Here is a 23,519-nt window from a genome sequence, read left to right on the forward strand (position 1 = left end):
TGAAGCAAATGTGCAAAAGTATGTAGACACAACCTGCAGTTCAGTCTGTAAGTGTGATTTTCAGAAGGGATTTATGAAAGCCCGTGAAGATGAAAACCAGATTCAATACAGTGGATATTAGGGCAGTCATTGCCGAAATCAATGCAAAGTAAGTGCACTGTTGCTGTTGTTTTTGCGTTGCAGATGTGGAGTGACACCTTCCATCATTTACTTGATTCAGTGAAGTAATGCTAGTCTGGAACTTTGGTCCATTTTGAACTATAAGCATGGTACCTTCATTTTGTATTGCGATATAATCAGTATTATTGAGATAATTCCTGAAAGCAATGTTCAATGTATTCCATATGTTTACGTTACGTCTGATGTCTGACATTACTGTTGCCTCTGCCTCTGCCTCTGCCTTACTAGCTACATTGGAATGAGAGTGTACAATGTCTATGACATCGACAACAAGACATATCTCATTCGACTCCAGAAGTAAGTGAAGTTGTTAATTATCCACCCACAAATAAATCAAAGAGAGTAATTGTTTTGACAATTGGCATCGTCTTGAACGCCTATGGAAGTTGTGGATCATTGTGTTTCCATTTGTGTGTTTCAGACCTGACACCAAAGCTGTGATACTTATTGAATCGGGCATCCGTATCCATTCAACAGAATTTGAATGGCCTAAAAATACAATGCCATCCGGCTTTGCCATGAAAGTAAGAACATGAAATTAATGCAAACATCCAGTCCTCATGACATTTGAGATTGCCAAATGTAGATCTCCAGCCATTAACATTTGTCTTTGCCCTTTAAATGTATTTTCTAGTGCCGCAAACACTTGAAATCCCGAAGGTTAGTGTCAGTCAAGCAGTTGGGTGTTGACAGAATCGTGGACATCCAGTTTGGATCAGACGAGGCTGCATACCATCTCATTGTGGAGCTCTATGACAGGGTAGGAGACATTTGCATTGCAATGGTGCAGAACACTTATTTCAACCTTACCTGTGTTTATACATCAATATTTATCACTTCAGTTATCTTTCTGCATGGTTTAAATTAGTAAGTTATCACCATATTCTTCTCTGCATCCATACCAACATTACACACCGTTTGTGCTGTATGTTCAGTATGACATGACATATACATGGCATGCATGCAGCAGTAGATACAGTAGAAAAGGCAACACTCTCTTGTTTATTCTCTTTACTGATATGTTTAGTCTGGACATGGTGCATTCAACCTTTTTGTAAGAGAACATGCAAGATAGGGCTTTTCTATGCTCTCTGATGACTTTTATTGGACGCACACCCAAACACAGCAACAGCTGTCGCATCAAAGTACTGTTATACGAACAATGCACACAGCATTTAACAGTTAGAACCTGGACTTCAAACCCACTCCAAACCCTGCTATTTACGATCAACGTCTGTACTCAGGGTAACATCGTCCTGGCCGACTACGAGTACAACATACTGAACCTGCTGCGTTTCCGCACGGATGAGGCAGAGGATGTGAAGATCGCTGTGAGGGAGAGGTACCCAGTGGAGGCTGCTAGGCCCCCTGAGCCTCTCATTAGCCTGGAGAGGTACAGTATGGCCTAACGGAGGTCTCTTTTGTCGTTCCACATTTGTGGCCAATCATGCCATGCCATGTGGTTTTGCCTTACAGCAGTGGTTCCAAAGCATGTTTTTTTGTTTTACTCCAGACCTCATTTTGATATCCCACATATCTAGCAACTTACCCCATGTCCATTTCAGCTTACTTGTAGGCGATTAAACCTATAGACATACTGTATATGAAAGTATTTTATTTGGAGCTTTCTAAAAACGTCTTTTTGCGCCTTGATGAATGAGAATCTTGACAGACATATTTTGTTCACGTCATTAGCTCTACTCAGGGGAAATGGTCTTTTGAGGCTGTTGTGTGAATGCAGAATGTTTATCCCATCATCACAGGCTGACAGAACTCCTCTCCCAAGCTCCAAGTGGTGACCAGGTGAAAAGAGTGCTGAATCCTCACCTTCGTAAGTGAAACATGTAACATTATATCACTGATGCCATTTTTTGCCAGCCTTTTCTGTTAATTATTTTTTAGCATCATGCCATGATGTGTTTATTTATACTATGGTTATGCTACACAATGTGAAACAGTCAGATACAGTACGAGATACAAGATGTGCAAAGCTCTAAATAAACACCAGGCAATCGGCCTAATGCTGGTGAAAATTCAGTTTGGCTGGTAGAAAATGAGTGTGTTTATGTTTGTCTAGTAATATTAACATCTATTAGCCATTTTGGCTGGTGATTAAAAAACAAACAAATTTAGACCCGTGTGTGTGTGTGTGTGTGTGTGTGTGTGTGTGTGTGTGTGTGTGTGTGTGTGTGTGTGTGTGTGTGTGTGTGTGTGTGTGTGTGTGTGGTATGTTCATATGTGTGGAATACTCTGAGTCTGTGTATTGTGTGTCTGCAGCTTATGGAGCGACCTTGATTGAGCATTGTCTAATGGAGGTGGGACTGCAGGGCCTGATGAAGCTGGACAACCAGTTTGATGCTTCACGAGGTAAATTAGCACGCCTGCCACATGCAGACTGCTCATGGAGCAATGGATGCAGACAGCAGTTATCTGAACTGAATTGCTGCAAAGAATTTGGTGATTGTTTTTGTTATCGCACAGCATTTTGATTTTGTCATGTTGCTCCATACAGAAAGGAACTCGTCTCCTTTAAAGTGTTTAGGTACAGCAGGGGTGGGGAACCTATGTCTCAAGGGCCGTTTGCGGTTTGTGCTCAAAGTCCGGCCCTCGGATGAATTTAAAGTGGCCCTTCAAATGAAAAAGGTTCCCCACCCCTGATGCAGAGTACTTTGCGAGATACTTGTTTTGGTCATCTAGATTTTGATCTCTTATAGATGCCCCAAAGATCCTGGAGGCTCTAAAGATGGCAGAGGAGTACATGGAGCGAACGTCCACCTTCAGTGGAAAGGTGAGAACAAGTGAAGAGATTACCCTTCAAGTACTGTTCTTACGGTTTGAACAAATATAAAATGTTGTCGTTTCTTTTGTTTTCCCACAACAGGGCTACATTATTCAGAAATGCGAGAAGAAACCAAGTTTAGGTCCAGATAAGCCAGCCGAAGAACTGCTGACGTATGAATATCTTGCGAATTCTTTGAATTTTATTTCATTGGTATTTCGATGTACTAACTAACTAGTAAATAATAATATGTTTTGTTTCACTGATATAAGGAGCTTATCAATGATATTTATTCATAATCGCAATTCGCAATCTGTCTTTTCATCAGGTATGATGAATTCCACCCTTTCCTGTTTGCCCAAAATGCCAAAAATCCCCATGTTGAATTTGAAACTTTTGATAAGGTGAGTTATGTTTTCCCCTTACTATTGAAGATCTTTGCATCTTACAAACTAAGTAAATGCACTTGAAAAAGGACTAAGGTCCGAAACGTCGTGCCAATAAACAACTGGGAGCATTAAAGGGGTATGCCACTATTTTGGGGCTTAATACAGTTAAAATCGTTGTCTGGGGTTTATAAAGGTGGATAAGTGTCTTATTTTTCATGTTAAGCGTTGTCTTGCTGTAAGACAAGTTAAAAGAGGGAATATGTCGCTAAGCTAGTGAAAGTCAATGGATCCGTGAACGGATGCATTGACTTTCACTAGCTTAGCGACATGCTCCCTCTTTTATCTTGTCTTAGAGCAAGACAACGGCTTACATGAAAAATAAGACACTTTACCACCTTTGTAAACCCTGGCCAACGATTTTAACTGTATTAAGCCCCAAAATAGTGGCATACCCCTTTAACAGTGTTGCGGACATCTATCATTTACTTCAGTTACTTTATTTTGTCCAGCACCGGTGCCACTGATGTGTGATCATTCTCTGCCTTCTTCATCTTACAAACTAAACAAACAACATAACTGCTGCCACTTGTTTTGACAGGCGGTTGATGAGTTCTTCTCAAAGATGGAGAGTCAGAAGATAGATCTGAAAGCCCTGCAGCAAGAGAAACAGGCCATGAAGAAACTGGAGAACGTGAAAAAGGACCACGAATCACGTCTGGAAGCTCTACATCAGGCTCAGGTAAAGAGCCCTATGGACCTTACTACAGTCAACTTGTTGGCTTCTGCTAAGTGATGCATGGCCTCTTGCTAGGGGTGGGCGATGTGACAGTATTGAATCGTGAAATCAAGTACAAGATCGTGTCGAATCTGCCAAATTGGAGATATCGTCTTGCAGTGAGGATGTTTATTATCAGTATCAGAGTGATGATGTCTACTTACTTAGTGTTGTTGTCTGAACTTTTATTCTTTACATTATTGTATTTCAAATGTGCACTTTTGTGTGTCATCAGTGTGTTTACATTTAATTAATTGCTAATTACAGATAGCAAGTATATGAAATGCCTGTTTTTGTTTTGTTTTTTTCTATGGAAGATTGTGATTAAAAAATTGGAATCGAGATTTTATGTTAAAAAATCCTGATATGACATTTTTTGCCATATCGCCCACCCCTACCTCTTGCTTTTTGACTATTAAGGATTCAGGATGTGTTTATCAGCAACCATCACTGTGTGATGTGCTTGTTATATGTGTGCATCTACAGTACGTGCATGCAACCTGTTGATTTATTACCGGTACATAAGCAGTGTCCATATTGTTTTTCACCAATTGTTGTTCTGTGCTCTGCTGTGCTGTGCTGTGCTGTGCTGTGCTGTGCTGTGCTGTGCTGTGCGTTTTTGTGCCGTGCCATGTGTTGCACTCTGGTGTGTGATTGTGTGCGTATCTGTGCTGTGGCCTGTGGCTGTGTGTGCACTGTAGGAGGTGGACCGCCTGAAGGGGGAGCTGGTGGAGATGAACCTGCCCATGGTGGAGCGTGCCCTGCAGGTAGTGCGCAGCGCCCTGGCCAACCAGGTGGACTGGGCTGAGATCGGCCTCATCGTTAAGGAGGCGCAGACGGCCGGAGACCCCGTGGCCTGCGCCATCAAGGAACTCAAGCTGCAGACCAATCACATCACCATGCTGCTCAAGTACGTAGTAGTACAACACTTTTTTACAACAAGTTTTTTTTTAAAGCATACTGTGTGATTCCCCTGAAGATAGTTATGGATCACAAGAGGACATGATGGGTGTGTAACATATTGAATGTACAACATTTGTATACAATACATTACATTACATTACATTACGGTAAATTGAATTACGCAGATACTTTTATCCAAAGCGACTTACAAAGGGGACATGCATGCCAAATACAGAGTGTGGGGGAATACTGTGTACACCAGCATATAAACAGTTCAGAAGAAATAAAGTGCGTGTGTGCGTGTCGTGTGCGTGCGTGCCTTTTTACAGGAACCCCTACATTGGTTCTGATGATGAGGAGCAAGAGGAGGAGGTGGAGGAGGTGGTGGAGATGCAGGAACCGCAGAAGAAGAATAAGAAGAACAAGAAGAAGGAGAAGGAGCAGAGAGGCAAGCTGCAGAAGAACAAACCCATGCTGGTGGACGTGGACCTCAGCCTGTCCGCCTACGCCAACGCTAAGAAGTGAGTAAAGAGCATAGATATGTAACACTAGATGTCGCGTGGTTTAGCCTGACCAACCCAGAGTTGGCAATTTCTCCTGTTTTGGACATGTTGTAATATTTGGTTCAAAGTTTTCATCAGGGTACCTATCACATTGACATTGTCACCATTATATTTCCAGTATTCTCTCAGAATTCATAAAAGTAAAATGAATTGTTCTTGGTCTTCAACAACATAATGTATTCAAGCAAGAAACTTTTGTCAATTTTGAGCCTTTTCTATTACAGAAATTCAAAGGAACACAAAAAAGTGGTGTCACGTCATTGACCCTCCTGCTTTTACAATTATTTACTGTAGAAATAGGGAATCGTTCACAGTCTCTGAAGCAATGCGAGGTTAGAAGCCTTGCTCAGGGGCACTTCAGTTATGGATAATATGGAATGCAAACCTATAACCCTCTCTTATACCAGGACCATCCTAACCATTAGGTTACAGCTGCCACAGATTGGCCAAGGGCACTGGGATTTTTTTTATTATTGATGAGACATTGTGTCCATGATGGAAAATGAGTGTGTGTGTGTGAGAGAGAGAGAGAGAGATGGGGAAGAGAAATGAATACCCAGGCTGGATTCAAACCGGGGTCCCCATGGTCAGTTTGCAGACACATGGTGGTGTAGTGCATTAGTGCTGTGGGTCACAGCACCCTTGGACATTAATGCGTACTTTGCTGCTTGCATAATATGCTAAGGTCACATTTCCAGCATCAACATTGTGTTTCATGTGGGGTGGGGGCACAGTGGCGCACTGCACTAATATTCCATATCAAATACAGTGTGATCGCATCGCCCATCGGGAGCTAGGTTCAAATCCGACGCAGGCCATTCCCAACCCTACTCGGTCTTTCTCTCTCTCCCAACCATTTCTTGTTTCCTCTCTGCTGCCCTAGCTAAAGAAAGCACAACTGGCCCATCATATATGTTAAAACACCGGTAGCCTAATGTTTTCTGAAGGTGCTCATTCCCTGGATGTGCTCATCAGCATTTTGCTGGAGAGGCTGAAAAAAACTACCGGCCCTGTCCTGTCAGTGCAAAAAACTTGCTGCTGAAAATTTGTTCTGCCTTGTGTTTGCAAAAACCTTCAGCAACATGGCTTCTCGCTAATTTTTTTTCTTGTGCGTCATTCATTGCTGCTCTGCTCTTCTTAGTACTTTTTTTTTCTAATGATGCCGCAACTTTTGAAAATGTCTCCCCAGGTATTACGACCACAAGCGCAGTGCAGCAAAGAAGGAGCAGAAAACAGTTGAGGCTGCACAGAAGGTGACACAGTTTGTTCTTTAAAAGAATTATGGGCTCTCCACCATTTTGTTGTTTTAAAAAAAAAAAAAACAGGCAATGCAAATTCACAGTTCTCAACCTTATATGTAATATACTTGTGTTTTTCTTTTCTATTTAGGCTTTTAAGTCTGCTGAGAAAAAGACAAAGCAGACGCTGAAGGAGGTGCAAACCGTTACCAATATTCAGAAGGCCAGGAAGGTGTATTGGTAAGATATCATCAGACACATTTTGTGATTCTTATGATTGCATGCCATTCTGTTTTTTAGTCTACATTTTCTGATTCTTGTGATTTTTATGCGATGATATTTTTTTCTCTTATTTTATCCCATTTTCTGACCATGTTATTCCATTATTTCCAATTTCTGTGCAAGCCACTCAGCATACATCAACCTTAACTTTTGCTCAGCATACATTAACCTTAACTTTTGTATTTTTCTTAATCAACCTATTTATTTTATGGTGTTTAATCTAACTGTCGAAGCACGTTGAGCTACACATCTTATGCTATACCAATAAAGTTATTATTATTATTATTACTCTGCACCACCCAAGGTCAGTAATCTTGCTCCTGATTTGCCAGAACTGAGGAAGCCTTTTGGATGACAGCTCTTAAAACTCAAATTCAGTTGCTTACAGCATAATCCTTTTGATTAACATGACCTGGATGAATGAGTGTGTTCACAGATGCCTCAGGTGAATAGTTGATGAATAGATACTGTACTGATGGCCGACTGTGCTTCATGGTGGTGTTGTAGGTTTGAGAAGTTCCTGTGGTTCATCAGCTCTGAGAATTACCTCATCATAGCTGGCCGAGACCAACAGCAAAACGAGATGATCGTGAAACGCTACCTGAGAGCAGGTACACAAATGACTCTGTGTGTGTGTGCGTGTGTGCGTGGGTGTGCACGCATGTGTGCACGTGCATGCTTGCTCTGTCTACTCTGATCTAATTTGTTTGTTTGTTATTTGTGTCTTTATGTCTGTGTGTGAGACATAACCTTTGTGTCCCCCTTGAGGCTGTGTAGTGTTGTCTGTCTTCCCCGGGGGTGAGGCGTGAGACAGAGCGTAACACATAAAAATAAAACGACTTCCTCTCGTCCTCCTCAGGGGACGTCTATGTCCATGCCGACCTTCATGGAGCCACCAGCTGTGTCATCAAGAATCCCTCAGGTACCCTGCCTTTCACAACGCCCACTACTCTAGTGGCCCTCATAATCAGTTATGGTATTTTAAAGGTGCTGCAGAGGATTTGGATTAGGGCATGAGGCACTGAATTAGAACAGAATGGAATGAAATAGAATGTGGAGAGGATTCTTTTTTTCAGAAGTCTGTTCACTGCTTGAAATAGAATGTCAGAGTGTTCAGAGTGTTCTGAAATACTGGCAGGGAAGACCATTTTTCGCATATAAATGCCCCTTCAGCATTGAGAGAGAGAGGCATTTTGCTTGTTGCAGTTATTACTCTTACCACAAGATGCCACTAAATCCCATATACCGCATCTTTAATGTATTCTCCGTCACTGCTGTGTGTGCGTGTGCATGTACACATCCGTGTGTCAGACAGTTAAAATCTCTAAAGTGTCCAACATGTTTATCTGATTATCTGTATCAACTGATTATCAGTATGTTGTTGATCATCTGAGAAGCCAGAATCACTGCTAGTCAGCTCAAGGTTCAGCATAGTAGCATTTGATAAGGATCTTTGTGAAATGAGCATCATGAACTTCCATATCTACAGTATATAAGTTACACTTTATTAGTTAGGTACAGTGTAAGAAAGTATGTAACAACATGAAGCATTATGTACTTGCATTGTACCTTAGAGGTAGAGTTAGGAATAGGTATGTAGTAGAGATGTCCGATATTGGCTTTTTTGCCGATATTCGATATGCCGATATTATCTAACTCTAAATTTTCGATTCCGATATCGGCCGATACCGATGCCGATATATGTGGTTTATTTTTCCTCATAACAAATTTTAGGTAACATTACAAATCTGCTGTTGTGGTACAAAATATGCTTAATTTTATTGTAATGCCCCACTAGATGCATTCTCCAATGCAACAAAGCTTTCCAAATATTAACATCGTCTGTGCAAAATGGAAAAATAATTAAGGAGAAAAGTGAACAGTAATTCAAGCATTATCATATCGGTTTTGATAGGTCAAAAATCCGATACCGATATTGACCGATATTACATTTTATGCTATTATCGGGCCGATAATATCTGTGGGCCGATATTATCGGACATCTCTAGTATGTAGACCTACAGTTTAAGTACATATTAATATTATATATTGATGCATGAAGAGTTCAGATGTAACCCCCTCTAAAATCCAATGCAAATTGAATTTTAAAATAGCATTTTCACTAAGCAATTACAATCAAAAAGACAAATGGTATTATCAAGTACAGCAAGTTAAATCCAAACAAATTTAGATGGATTGATTTCTGTAGTTTAAGAAATGTATAGAAATACAGTACATGCTGTTTTAGTAAACTCCTCTCAAATGCACTTAGGGGTTTTTGAATCGAATCTGAACTCTTCATATGTAGTTATTTACACAAAACAGAAAACACAGTGAAAAGTGTTCTCTCTCTATGTAATGCAGGTGAGACCATTCCCCCTCGTACGCTGACGGAGGCGGGTACCATGGCCGTGTGCTACAGTGCCGCCTGGGATGCCAAGGTGGTCACTAGCGCCTGGTGGGTCCATCATCATCAGGTGAGGCGCCGCTCAACACTTGTTTCAATGCATTAGCAGGACACTGTGTTGTCGTCTGTCCGCTGGCCAGTGCTGTATCAGTGTTTCCCAACCAGGGGTACGTGTACCACTAGGGGTACGCGAGCACACTTGGGGTACTTGGGAAAATGTAATTTTAACAAATGCATGGAGCATAGTCACACTGGAATAGAAAAAGCGATGTAAAACACAAGTTAGGGGGTACTCGTGGCACAACAAAAAGGCTTGGGGGGTACATGAGACAAAAAAGGTTGGGAAACACTGCTCTACATTACTGTAGCCTTGGATAATTTAGTCCAACTGGAGTGCTACCTGGAACTGGTTCTCTGTAGAGATGTTGCTCTTTGGTGACAGGCTTGATCCATTTCAAACGTAGAGGGATACCAAGGCACAAGATGAGTTGGAAATTGGATATTGGAAATTACTGAAGCCTTTAAAAAAAAAAAGAATAGATCATATTTAGATTTGCCCATTGTGCATCATGTTAACGTATAACTGCTTATTATAACATGTTATCCTTCTTGTTTCTCTACTAGAATGTAATACATACAGTGAGTCCAATATGTATTTGATCCCTTGCTAATTGTGTTGGTTTGCCTACTAACAAAGACATGATCAGTCAATAAATGTTATGATAATATGTATTCTAATATGGAGAGACAGGATATCAAAAAGAAAATCCAGAAATTAACTGAAGAGAATATATATTAATTTATTTCCATTTCATCGAGCAAAATAAGTATTTGATCCCCTGAGAACTGATTACAGTTCCGGGCCCACAGACCAGATGGGCACTTCCGATCAACTTGTCATCTGAATTAAAGACACCTGTACATACTAACATGCATAAAAGACACATTGAATCGGCTGAATCAGTCACACTCCAACCTCACCAGCATGGGAAAGACCAAAGAGTGGTCAAATGATATCAGGGACACGATTTTAGACCTGAACAAAGATTAAATGGGCTGCAAAGCCACAAGAAAGAGACTGAGTATTAATGACCCAGCTGTTGATGCATTTCTTCCAAAATGTGAGGAATACAAAATGACTATCCATCAGCCTGTCTGGGGTTCTATACAAGATTTGACCTTTTGTAGGGATTTGATAATCATGAGAACAGAAAGAAATCACCCTAGAGCTGTACGGGATGAACTAGGCAATGATATAAGGGACCAAAATCACTGAGAACTACTGGTAGCACTTAATGCCACAGAGGTTTAAAATCCTGTACTGCACATATGGCACCTCTTCAGAAGGAACCTGTGCAGTCCCACTTGAGGTTTGCCAATGGACATCAGACTGGTTTAGGATATGATAAGGAGGTGCTGTAGTCAGATGAAACCAAAATCAAGCTGTTTGGCATTATCACAATTCAATGTGTTTTGAGAAAGAGTGCTGCTGTCTATGATCCCAAGAACACCCTCCTCACCATCATGCATGAAAGTGGTATCATTATGGTTTGAGGGTGTTTGTCTGGCCAAGGCACAGAACAACTTAACATCGTCAATGAATGGATGGAGGGAGACATGTAATGTGCAATCCTGAGTGCAAACGTCCTTCCCTCCACCACTACACTGAAGGGTGGGCCATTTTTGGATCTACCAACATGACAATAATACACAACATACAGTCAAAGCAACGAAGGAGTGGCTCAATAAGAAGCATATTAAAGTCATGAAGTGGCCTAGACAGTCTCCAAATATTAACCCTATAGTAATTCTATGGAGAGAACTGAACCTCCCATTTACCAAGCTACAGCCACAAACTATTCATGTTTTAGAGATAATGTGCAAAGAAAAATGGGCAAAAATATTTTCTACTATATGCACAAACATTGTCATCAACTAAAATAAGCATCTGACCTCAGTGCTAGACAACTAGGACTTTGCCACAAAGCACTTTATCTTCTTTTGCTAGAGGGGTCAAATACTTATTTGCCTAAATTAAATACAAATAAATTAAAATATATTATTTTAAGTTATTCTCTGGAATTTCTTTTTGATATTCTGTCTCTCCATGTTTGAATACATATTATCATAAATTTATAGACTGGTCATGTCTTTATTAGTGGGCAAACCGGCAAAATCAGCAAGGGATCAAATACATATTGGAGTCACTGTAGTTTGCCAGGGTATTGCTATATTTTGTAACCTTGACTTGATATAGAGTGATACAGAATGGAGTGATTTTTATTGACACTATTAACATGTAAAGTTTACACGACTGTATATACATACATTATGCACAATTAGATTGAAAGCAACTGAGTTCAGTGCAGACATCCGAAAGTGATATACGTATTTAACACAGTGGGATACATTTTATAAGCAGAGGATGTAGCAGAATGCCTGCATCATCTTAAATATAAAGTTTAAAATTTGCTGCGTCCTGCTGTACCCTCCGCAGTATCTGCTGCGATCTGGCAGGAAGTTGCTATTATCAGATCGTCCCCAAGGAGCAAAGTCTCCAGAGGCACTTGGCCGATCATTTGGAGGGAAAAGAGGGGAGTGTGGACTACTCTGGCAGATCACATTCTGTATGCAGCCTCTATACAGCAGCCTTGCATAGTAACAAGGAACACAAGCAGCGCGACCTAACATACATACACGTGCGTTGTTTAAGTCTTACGCATGTTGCCACATCCTACACAGTGACGTAAATTTCACCCCCAATGACAATGCATGTGATCATGCGCGTAAAGTATCAGAAATGGAGAGATGGATAGATTATTTATTTGTCCTTTCGGAAAATTGTTCTGTGCCATTTTCAGTGCATCTGATACAATTACAAAGACATTACAATAAACAAGAACACAATAGACAAACACAACCCCCCCCCTCCCCTCCCTCTATAGGACAAGAAGACAGGTTGACAAAAAACCCAACATAAACACAGTAAAGTGCAGTATTCAGTACCAAAGTGCAATGTGCTATTCAGTCTAAGTTACAGTTGTCTTTATTTAGCATGGATATACTAGTAGGTATAAATGATTGGCGGGCTCTGTTTGTCTTAAATGAAGGCATCCTAAACCTCCTACCTGAGGGCAACAACTCATATGCTTGCTGTAAGGGGTGTGAGAGATCCTCACATATGGTATTTGCCTTCTTTACCACCCTTGCTTCAACAGTCATGGCCATGCTATTTAGTGGCTGGCAAGCAATCTTACTGGCCATGTTGATTATCTTATGCAGCTTATTTTTTATTAACAACAGACAGGGAGAAGTACCAGGCCACAGAACAGAAACATAACATGCTCTCAACAAAAGAATGATAAAAAACCCGCATCATATCCCTATCCACTTTAAATTGTCAAGTCTCTGTCAGTCTCTGCATTCCCTTTTTGTAAATAGTATCAGTGTTACAGCTCCAAGTTAATTTGTCATCTATTACAGTTCCCAAATATTTATAGTTTTTCACCACCTCAATGTCTCCCCCATGTATGACCATGTTCTTATGGGTGTGTCTCCCCGTTCTAAAATCCACAATGAGTTCTTTTGTCTTTCTTGTATTTAAAAAAAGAGAGGACGCGTTTTGCTACGCAACGCATAGTGGCGGCCGAAGCGTAGGGATGCGTAGCCTTGTGGCCATGTATGTGTTTGAATGTGTTTCAACTATGTAAGTCCTCTTAGTGTTGCTCTCTCTAGCAATACAACAGCAGCAAGGAGACGTGTGCTGAGTGTGCTTTAACCCATTGTGTCCTGGAGCGACATACACGCTGCATTTAGGTCCTTGAGTTTTGTGCTGTTTTATTAAAGATGTGCGTATGTTAGAGCTGAATTAACACATTGATGCCTAAGGCACCTGCAAAAAAGGGTGTTGAATGCCTGAGCCCTTTTGAGGAAAAGCTGCCCTCAGTCTATAAAAACCTAAATATCTCAGCTTCTGAAGCACATAAAATATGCACTAAAGTTGCATGTAAACGCTAAAACCCTCATCTTTCATTAGAATATGTTCTTTCATCTCAGACAAACAGAGATTTTTAATAAAGTTTTCTCAAATCTCATGAGCCTGAATGTTGCGTAATGCAGCTCCAGGCGCCAGGGCCAATGTTGCGTAACGCAACATCAGGCATCAATGGGTTAACACATTCTAGTGCAAAACGAAGGTGCTAGCTTTTAAATGCAACTTATAACATGTTTTTATGTGCTTCGGAAGCTGAGATATATAGGTCTTAATAGGGAGAGGGCACCTTTTCCCAAAAAGGGCTTAGGCTGAAACGGGTTAATGAAGGGGGGCAAAGATGGTCAATGGCTTGTGTTTTCATGTTAGGGATGAACACCAGTGAGTTCTTACCGTATGTCTGTCTGATCACTCCTGCAGGTCTCCAAGACGGCGCCCACTGGAGAGTACCTGACCACAGGAAGCTTCATGATCCGAGGTCAGGACCCCCCGCTGGCAGGAATACACATTTGTCCATATTTTATATTTAGCAAAAAAAATGCACATCACATGTATTTACGTACATGTCTGACATACATTATTGTATAGCTGTATCTAAACTGTGTTGTCTTTGTGTAGGAAAGAAAAACTTTCTGCCCCCTTCTTACCTGATAATGGGCTTTGGGTTCCTTTTCAAGGTAAATACTATTCATTCGTTCATTCATTCGTTCATTCGCCCATTCATTCATTCATTAGTGTGTTCATTCATGCATTCATGCATTCACCCATTAATACTGTCATTAATTCAAACTTGCATTAATGAATGTATTCAAATTGTTCAGAAATAGTTGATTAAAGCATTTAGCTTTCACTGCATCTCATATGGTTATTGATAGTGTGTGTGTGTGTGTGTGTGTGTGTGTGTGTGTGTGTGTGTGTGTGTGTGTGTGTGTGTGTGTGTGTGTGTGTGTGTGTGTGTGTGTGTGTGTCTAGGTGGATGATGACAGTGTGTTTAGGCATAAGGGGGAGAGGAAGGTGAAGACTGTTGAGGAGGAGATGGAGGATGTGGCGGCGAGCGCTGCTGAACTGCTGGAGGAGGGAGAGGAGCTTGTTGGTACGATAGTCTTCGCATACACACGCACACACACACACACACACATACACACACACACACACACACACGCACACACGCACACACACACGCACACACACATACACATACGTACACACACACTCTTAAGATTATTTGATGTCTGGCAGCCTTTCTCTCACTGTCACACATATGAACACATACACATTAGGGGTGTTAACCGGTAGCCGTTCAACCGGTTGTCGACCGGATCAACGTTAATCGGTTCAAATGTTCTCCCTCCGGTTAACCGCAAGGTCTAGGTGAGACGTGGCTGGGCTATTGAGTCTCATCAGTGATCAGCTGGCTTTTTTCCCTGGTGTACCAGGTGTACGCGCGCACACACACACAGCGCTGTTCTTCAGGGTAGTTTTGGTGTGACCACAGGTGAGGACAGCGGAAACGAGGGCGAGGGAGACGAGGAGAACCGAGAGGAAGGATCCACACCGCCAGACAAGAACCACACCACCGAGCACCCAAAGACAACAGCAGCAGAAGGGGACGAGGAGGAAGAGGATGATGATGACGACGATGAGGAAGAAGAAGAAGATGAGAGGAAAGATCTAGAACCCGTGCCTGAGGAGCCGGAGGAGATGGTTCCTGATAAGAAGAAGCAAAACCAATCAAAAGAGGAGAAGATGCAGCAGGAAGTGAAGAGTGAAGATGATGCGGCAGATATGGCTTTCCCCGACACGTCCATTTCCCTCTCCCACTTGCATTCCAACAGGTAGGGGGATTGCCCAAAACTGTCCATGAAAACAAAGAAAATGTCTTTGTTATTGCCTCCGCCAAGGAGGTTATGTTTTATTTTGTTAAATGTCTTCACTCTTCAGTCATGTTGAAATGTAAGTGTTAAATTGGGTGTTTTTGAGGCTGAAATGTTTGTCTTTTCCTTCCATTTAGAGTTGCTCACGCTGCTGGATTTAAACAGGAGGCCTCTCACCAGGTGAGGTTCCCCTTCAGAAATGAAGAGCTCTTTTCCAAAATGCGGTATATCCATTTTATAGAATGTTGGGAAATTAACATTTTTGTATTGGGCATTCCATTGAAATGCATTGCAAAATGCATTTTTATAGAGGTTTTAAAGTATGTTCTCAAAACATTTGAATGGCAAGAATTCACACATAGATGATAGGACCTCTTAACAGTCAATTCCAATATTAAAATGCAAAAAAAAAAGAAAAAAAGAAAGAAAAAAAAATTCAAAAATGGTGGATATAGCGTTTTGGAAAAGAGCTCTTCAAATATAACATTGCAGTAATACGTACATACTCCCAATGCTAAGAAAGAGGTGTTCTTTTTAAAATGTGTCCTGTACATAAAATGACATGACTGACCTTTTTTACAAAGACTGTTCTCTGACTGTTCTCATCATGATTTGAAACAGGCAGAGGCTGATGGTCAAGGCAGAAAACACTTGACAGCAAAGCAGAAAAGGTAACAATTTGGGACTGAAACGAACTCCTCTCATTACTGTAGTAGACCTATGCACATCTTCTTTTTCACTTCAATAACGTCTTTTTATTAGAAAAACACTACATGGTTTCACAGTTCATCCATGAACAGCAACCTGCTTTATTAACACGCAACATGGTTATTTTTAAGTGTCTTTGGATAAAATTGTCTGCTAAGTGTAATGTAATGTAATGTAAAAAAAAATGAGATGATGAGGAAAGGTGAAGAGATGCCCATCATTGTCACAGAAAACAGAGAGGATTTATAAACAAGACATCTCTTTTTCATTTTTAAAGGGAGATGAAGAAGAAGAAGCAGAAGCAGGATGATGGTGACGAGCAGGAGGAGTCAGAGGCCCCCAGTAGAGAGGCAGAGGGGGGAGGCCAGAGCGGAGGAGGTGGAGGTGGAGGAGGAGGAGGAGGAGGAGGTGGAGGTGGAGGTGGCAAGGGCGGGGGAGTCTCACAGCAGCCTCTCAAGAGGGGACAGAAGGTGAGTGGGAGAGGTATCTTAGTATATCTTTGCTGTCCTCATTTCCTCGTTAATGACCAACTTTGATGAAAGTGATTATTTATCCATAAAATAGTTATTTCTAAATTCATACGTAAATAACAATGACAAAAAAGAAAAATACAAGGTTTCTGCCTGACAGCGACGATATGCTTTTTAATACTGGGCTTGTTTGATATCAGATTGTTGGCTAGCCTAGTGGCTGGCCTAAAGCAATACATTGTGGACCTGAAAGGAGGACGTTCTTGTTACCCTCTTGTTAAAAAAAACACTGGGATTTTTTGAAGTTGTGCATCCGAGCATTTAGCACACTATCATCATTATGAATCAGGCAGCAGCCATATTGATTTAGGGGGAAACAAAGAGAAAATGTTGCTTTCCACCTCAAAGGCACTAATGTAAATGTTTTCCCTCTTTCAATATGGCTTCGGCTTTGCAAGTGATTGACATTGCGCCGACGTATATGATTTATTGCTTTAGTCAGCCAGTAGCCTGCCAAAGAATTTCACACAAGGCTAGTGGTTGTTTTTGATTCTGAAGGTGACTGACATATACTACACTGTGTGTAGGTAGGTTATCCTTTTGATTCAGACCATATTTTATTATAATTCAGAGGGAAAGCTGCTCACACACCATATACTACATGAATGACACATGAATGTGTGATCAGTGGGAATTTAACAAAAACAACCTCATGTGATTCTTGCATGATCCTACTGCACTACCAGCCCCACTACACCATGTGCCCTGTCCTAAAGATGCCATGTCTTGATCTTGTCTGTCTGATTTAAAGGAGAAGTGATTAACATCAGCTTTGTTGAAAAAAAATGTCTTGTCAGTGTTACATTTTTTAAATATTCATACACATATATATGTGGTTTGTGTCTCCCAGAACAAGATGAAGAAGATCAAGGATAAGTACAAAGACCAGGACGAAGAGGACCGAGAGCTGATGATGAAACTACTGGGGGTGAGGACGGGGTAAAAGTAAAAGTACTGCCAAGAAAAGATGTTAAAGGAGAAAAGGTTTGGTTGGAGACAGGAGACCATACTTGTGAAAGTGAGAGGCAATGCATGTAATTAGATTGCCAACTGTCTTTGAGTTTGAGTTTGGTGCGTTTTGAATTTGAAAAGTAGCATTGGGTCAGACAGATGGCTAAGGTAGGCAAGGGGGAAAAACACAACAGTGTTTAAATCAAACCAAACAATCATTGAGTCCTGCGAAAATAGTTATATTTACCAAATAAAAGCTTTGAAAAGAAGCGGAATATGCCGAGATGAGTTGGTTCTACGGTACAAAGGAAAAAATAAGAAATGAAAGAAAAAAATGGAAACAAACACAATATTGTCATACTCAGCTGAAAGACAAACAACAAACTCATTGTTTTGGGATAAGTTTATGTTGGCCGGCTGTGCACGTCCTCCATGTCCTTCAGTCTGCAAACTCCAACAAGGACGAAAAGGGCAAGAAATAATATTAACTGAACAACAAAATACTGTCACTTAGCAGGAAGACAAACATCAAAATCATTGTTTTAGGATAAGTTTCAAGAAATGAATAACTAACATGTGTAACAGGTGGTTGTTCATGCTGTAGAACAACTTTATGAAAGAAATGAAAGATAAATAAGGGTCAAAAGAATGAATAATCAGAAAAGGTTTTCATTCCAAAGAAAAAGTGAATATTGATCAGTGTGCAGTGCTTTCTGATTATTCATTCTCTGATTAAGTTTTCCTACCTCACACCTGCACTTGCATTACTGTGCACAAAGACTTTCATGTACTTGTGATGAATAATACGTGTCCTCCTGTTCTCCAGTCTGCAGGGTCCAATAAGGAAGAGAAGGAGAAGGGAAAGAAGGGGAAGAAAGGGAAAGGCAAAGATGAGCCCACGAAGAAGGGCCCTCAGAAGCCCCCCCCGAAGCCCCGCCCACAGGAAGTGAAGAGACCAGAGCGGCCAGCCAATGAGGATGCCCAGGCTGAGGGCGATGGGGCGGGGCCAGAGCAAGAAGACAAGGTGATGATGATGGTGGTTTTATGTTTCTTGGGCATGTAATTTAATTGATACTTGTTCATGTTTGATTGTATTTATTCACACACAAAACAAACTGTCATGCGTAATGATGTTGAGTTTGTTATTGTTGTCATCGTAAATGTTTGAAAAGGTGACTGAGCACAGATGAGCAATGCACAGATGAGCTTCAGCACTACAGTCATTTATTGATGTTTCTTGTTGTCTTAAATATAGGAGGGAGATGATCCGGACCAAGATAACCCAGGAGCTGAGGTACGACTATTAAAACGAATCAAATGATACAGGAAAATCGTCAGCTTTACATAATGTGGCAGAATCACAGAACTGAATTTTGCATCAAAAGCATAGTTTTTATATACATACCATTCTTTTTATTCCATTTTTTAATTTTATTTTTATTCTTATTTTTTACTTATTTTTTATTTATTTTTGCTTCAACAAGGAATGCACAATTTCGTTGTGCTTGTCACAATGACAAATAAAAGATATTGTATATATTGTAAATTGTGAACATTCCTTGCTAAAACCCGCTCCTTTCTCTTTCCTATAGGAAGCGGAGACCCTGCTAACCTCACTGACTGGTCAGCCCCACTCTGAAGACGTGCTCCTCTTCGCTGTGCCTGTGTGTGCACCTTACACCTCGCTCACTAACTACAAGTACGTGCCATAGATCATCCAGCGAACCTGAAGACTGAGCGCTCTAGAGTCTTAATATTTTATGAGAATATTTTTTCCCCAGGAACACTCCACTTTTTATGACAAATTGTGCTCATTTACCAACTGCTATAATTGAACAGGCCTGTGTGTGTGCGCGTGCGCCATTCCTTTCACAGATTTTTTTTAGTCCATTACTTGCTTTTTTGATAAAATTATGACAAAATATGATAAAACCCATGTGACCACTGAACTAATGTAGTAAATAATGGTCATTTTTCAACAGACATAAAGTGAAGCTGACTCCTGGAGCCCAGAAGAAGGGTAAAGGTAAGTGCCTGCATGCTCACATCGGCCCGAGGTTTGATTACGACTGACATGACGTGCTAATGTTGATGTGGTGTTGACTTTTGACCTGTCTGTGTCTGACAGCGGCACGGACGGCAGTCCTCAGCTTCATGCGTGCCAAGGAAGCCACGACTCGAGAGAAGGATCTCTTCCGCAGTGTGAAGGTAAAACACCATACAATAAGCTAGTAGTCTTCAAGCACTGTGCCTGATTCCAGGCGTGTTGGTGTCTGTATATTTTGTAAATATATGTACATTTATGTAACATAGATGTACATGTCAGATATTTTGGTCCATATGGTATTTATTTAGGTCTATTATCCTTCATGTAGTTAGTATAATTAGGCTGAGAGCATCAGCCATCTAGTGTCGCATAGTACGTTTTGACCAAGATCTTGTGTTGGTGATGATATGGTAGGGGTTGAAAGCTGTGCAAAGCCTTCTCCAACAAGTTTTAGGTCTGGACTCTGTGGTGGCCAGTCCGTGTGTAACAAATACAACGCTTAATTTGCAGCATAATCGAAGCTAAAGGTAGTCTCACAACATATTGGTGTGTGTGAACTCTTTTGGTATGGACTTTTTTGGGGGGCAGGATGTATTTTTTCATTGATTTAAACTTTGGAGACCTTTCAGAGAAAAAGGCTGAGAGGGACGAGGAAATAACCTGCTGCCCATTATCCTGAATTCTTAATCCGTTTTGTGTTCTTTTTTTTCTCACCTCTTCCAGGACACAGATCTTTCCAGAAACATGCCTGGGAAGGTGAAGGTCTCTGCCCCCAACATTCTGGCAGCCAAGAAGAAATGAAGACAGCTGGAAAGGAGGATTTCAGTCACATCATGTACATACAGTGCCAAGCTTTGGAAAGCCCACATGTACTAGCAATCACCCTTGCTATCTGAGTGGATTGGTCCTGCAGCTTACAGAGAGAGTGGACATTTTCAGGATAATGGATGGGGGTGTCGGGGACTTCTTGTATTTAGGACTTAAGCTGCACCAGCTAAACTAGGTGATACAGCTGTGATTATCAACACAGAGTGAGGAAACGAATAGATGTATTTTTCTGTGATCATCATCTTATTTCCTTGTGTGTGAAGATTGAAATTTTTATTGCTGCCGGCTCAGGCAAAAGAAAACATACCACATTAAATCTTTACATTTATTTATTTTTTTCGTCATTCAAACAAACTAAAACAACTTAAAATCAACACCTTACTTGTGAACGAAAAAATGTTTTTGAAAATAGGTTGTGCAAATCAGATGACAGAAGTTGTATTGTGCTGAAACAATATTGATCTCCTACAGTACATCATGTTGTACTTTTACATTACTCTGGCCATGACAATGAGTGTTCAAAAACAAGTAAAGCTTACATGATTAAACTTGACAACAGAAAAAGAATAAAACAAAGAAGAGCAAAATGCACACCAGCATACAAAGCAACACTCCCAAAAAAAAGAGAAAAAAAGAAGCAATTCTAAGCAATCTTGCATGTATACACGCAGCACAGAAAATCCACAGGAACAACAACAAAAAATATATAAATATATTTTTGACATATGTACACAATTTACCTATGCATTCAAAAACAGAAAGACAGCAGACACCCTCACACCAACTGGCTTTCTGCATTAAATCAAAAGAAGGCGAGTGCAGACTAACAGGCGGCAGGGATCACAATTTCCATCAACTTTTTTTTTTTTGTATTATTATTATGATTTATTTTTGTTCTGATGTAAGTGTAGCTGGAGTCATTGGGTGCAAGTAATTTCTCCAAACATGTCCTCACTGGTGGAGTAAAGTCAATTTTATATTGGATATTCATCTAATATTTAAAACTAAATTGTGATCCATTTTAAAAAGAACACTTTTGAAACATACAAATGTCCTCATGTGACATAAGGCTTTAATTCTTTTCCATATGAATGTTCAATATAAAACTGACGTAACCCAAGTTGACAAAAAACGGCGGAAAAGGACCCAAATTTTGAGGAATGACTTGCTCTTGCCTTCTTGCCAAACATCCCTACTGACAAATGCCTCCTTCCTGGGCTGTGTTTCCACAGCACCACAGTGGCTTGCCGATGGGTAATGAGCAGGGCTCTAAATGAACACCAGCCAACCAGCCAAATGCTGGTGAAATTTCAATTTGGCTGGTAGAGAAGACCAACTTACTAGCCCCCTTGACCCATTAGTGAGTGTGTGTTTGGCTAGTAAGACTAGCATCTAGTTGTCATTTTGGCTGGTGATGAAAAAAAAATCATTTAGAGCCCTGGGAACGAGACATAGCATTTGCAACCACCAAACTCTACAGACTACGGTTTAGCAGGGAAATGGACCCCTGGTGGCCAAACAAGTCGTGATTTCCAGCCTCCAGACATACAGTAAGACAGTGGCAGTGCAATCACACAAAACACTCAACATAGACACTCCAACACTTAGATGTACTCAAACACGTACATGTTCACACACACACACACACACACATACTGTACATAATGGCATACATCCAGGTGTCTTGTGTGGCCGTGTCGTGTCTAGGAGCCCATGGTGTTTCCGCTGCTCATGCGCTGCTTGACGCTGTGCAGCAGGTGTTTAGGCAGAGAGTCCAACACGCCCTCCAGCTGATCCCTATGCTGCACCACTGCCTCCATGCTCAACCTGCGGACCACAACATCATATAAAAGTCATCAGATCATACAGATTGGTGGTTTTCAAGAGGAGCTCTCTACAGGGGGGGCGTGTGGGAGCCATAGATAGGGAGCCAGCTGATGGGGGGGAGCTCTGTTGCAAATGAGGGGCATTTATGTTGAGGACGAGGGGGCGTTGGCTCAAAAAAAAAGGTTGAGTATCACTTATATAAAATAGCCGCGTTTATTACAATCTTAGTCTTGTGGATACACCATATATATTACCGCCTCCATGCTCTCATCATATGATATAGAACGGGGATGTCAAACTCAGGCACGGGAGCCAAACCTAGCTCGCAAAGTTATTTTGTTTGGCCTGCGAGATCATTTCAAATGTGGATTACAGTTGTACCAGATAAACTATTAATATATAGAAAAACAACTTGAAGGCAAAATGTTGTGCATCACAAGACTTATGAGTGGAACCAGGCTAGTGTAACAGCACATACACAAGTATAGAGTTATGATGGAAACGAGTGTGTGTGTTATTCGCCTTGCTTTACAAGCTTAGTCTAGTACTGGGTGCATAATATATTCTAGATCAGTGTTTCTCAACAGGGGTGCCGGGGCACCCTGGGGTGCCGCAGACCCCCCTCAGGGGTGCCGCGGAAACGTGGCTTATAAATAGATTATGTAATATAAATACATATTTGTCTAAATTGATAAGGTAATGTTAGTCAGTGGAATCTTTCATCTGCCATTTACGCACAATTATAAAATAAAGTAAATATAGGTCGCCCCAGTCAGCTGCAACTTCGAACGTAGGTCGTGTGACGTCTCCAAATGTGTTACTTTTCTAAGCTTGTGTCGTATCGCATGCGATGCCATTTTATGGCTCGTTGGTTTGGGGTGCCTTGACATTTTTCATGAATTGAAAGGGTGCCTCTCCTAAAAAAGGTTGAGAAACACACACTGTTCTAGATCACATTATGCTTATTACATGCTCTGACAGACTGTAGGAAGAACATTAGATTGATTACTGAATCATACTTAATAGGATGTAAAATCACACACAACAAAAACATTTATTGCCCACCTTGTGTTACTATATTGGGGGAGACCATGAGGAGTAATTGAGAAATCTCATTGTATTGTGTGTAATTACAATAGAGGCTTTCCACTCTAATAGCCGAGAATTGATGTTAGTAGCTAATTTATAACAACTGTGTGTCAAATTATCTTCGCTATTACTGCTCATCGACACGCCAAGAGCGTGAT

General features: G+C 40.9%; 2 protein-coding genes across 3 annotated transcripts in view; one reads left to right on the forward strand and one right to left on the reverse strand.

Annotated features, from left to right (window-relative positions):
• Positions 1–20,773, forward strand: LOC134434942 (ribosome quality control complex subunit NEMF-like). Its single transcript, XM_063183624.1, has 33 exons — positions 1–148; positions 409–477; positions 602–704; positions 815–940; positions 1,425–1,573; positions 1,944–2,011; positions 2,458–2,547; positions 2,895–2,968; positions 3,062–3,132; positions 3,288–3,363; positions 3,947–4,087; positions 4,825–5,033; positions 5,356–5,547; positions 6,779–6,842; positions 6,979–7,067; positions 7,617–7,720; positions 7,969–8,031; positions 9,474–9,586; positions 13,928–13,985; positions 14,126–14,184; positions 14,480–14,600; positions 15,003–15,342; positions 15,519–15,561; positions 16,003–16,052; positions 16,367–16,473; positions 16,528–16,559; positions 17,470–17,547; positions 18,397–18,594; positions 18,826–18,864; positions 19,163–19,269; positions 19,553–19,596; positions 19,699–19,778; positions 20,341–20,773. The coding sequence occupies exons 1-33, from the start codon at positions 90–92 to the stop codon at positions 20,416–20,418; spliced, it is 3,294 nt and encodes a 1,097-aa protein (XP_063039694.1). The 5' UTR covers positions 1–89; the 3' UTR covers positions 20,419–20,773.
• The window catches only part of klhdc2 (kelch domain containing 2), a 10,223-nt gene continuing 7,460 nt past the window's right edge, over positions 20,757–23,519 (reverse strand). For both annotated transcript variants that reach the window (XM_063183623.1, XM_063183622.1), the window contains exon 14: positions 20,757–22,272. In XM_063183623.1, the coding sequence (XP_063039693.1) occupies positions 22,149–22,272 (124 nt within the window). In that variant the 3' untranslated portion in view covers positions 20,757–22,148. The remainder of the gene's footprint in view (positions 22,273–23,519) is intronic.

This window comes from Engraulis encrasicolus, chromosome 19 (assembly GCF_034702125.1).
Source record: "Engraulis encrasicolus isolate BLACKSEA-1 chromosome 19, IST_EnEncr_1.0, whole genome shotgun sequence".
In the NCBI taxonomy this organism is placed as follows: Eukaryota; Metazoa; Chordata; class Actinopteri; order Clupeiformes; family Engraulidae; genus Engraulis; species Engraulis encrasicolus.

Coding starts and splice junctions, on each gene's coding strand:
- LOC134434942 (XM_063183624.1), top strand. CDS start 90: ATGAAAACCAGATTCAATACAGTGGATATTAGGGCAGTCATTGCCGAA. Junction 705..814: donor CATCCGGCTTTGCCATGAAA/GTAAGAACATGA, acceptor TGTATTTTCTAG/TGCCGCAAACACTTGAAATC. Junction 4,088..4,824: donor AAGCTCTACATCAGGCTCAG/GTAAAGAGCCCT, acceptor TGTGCACTGTAG/GAGGTGGACCGCCTGAAGGG.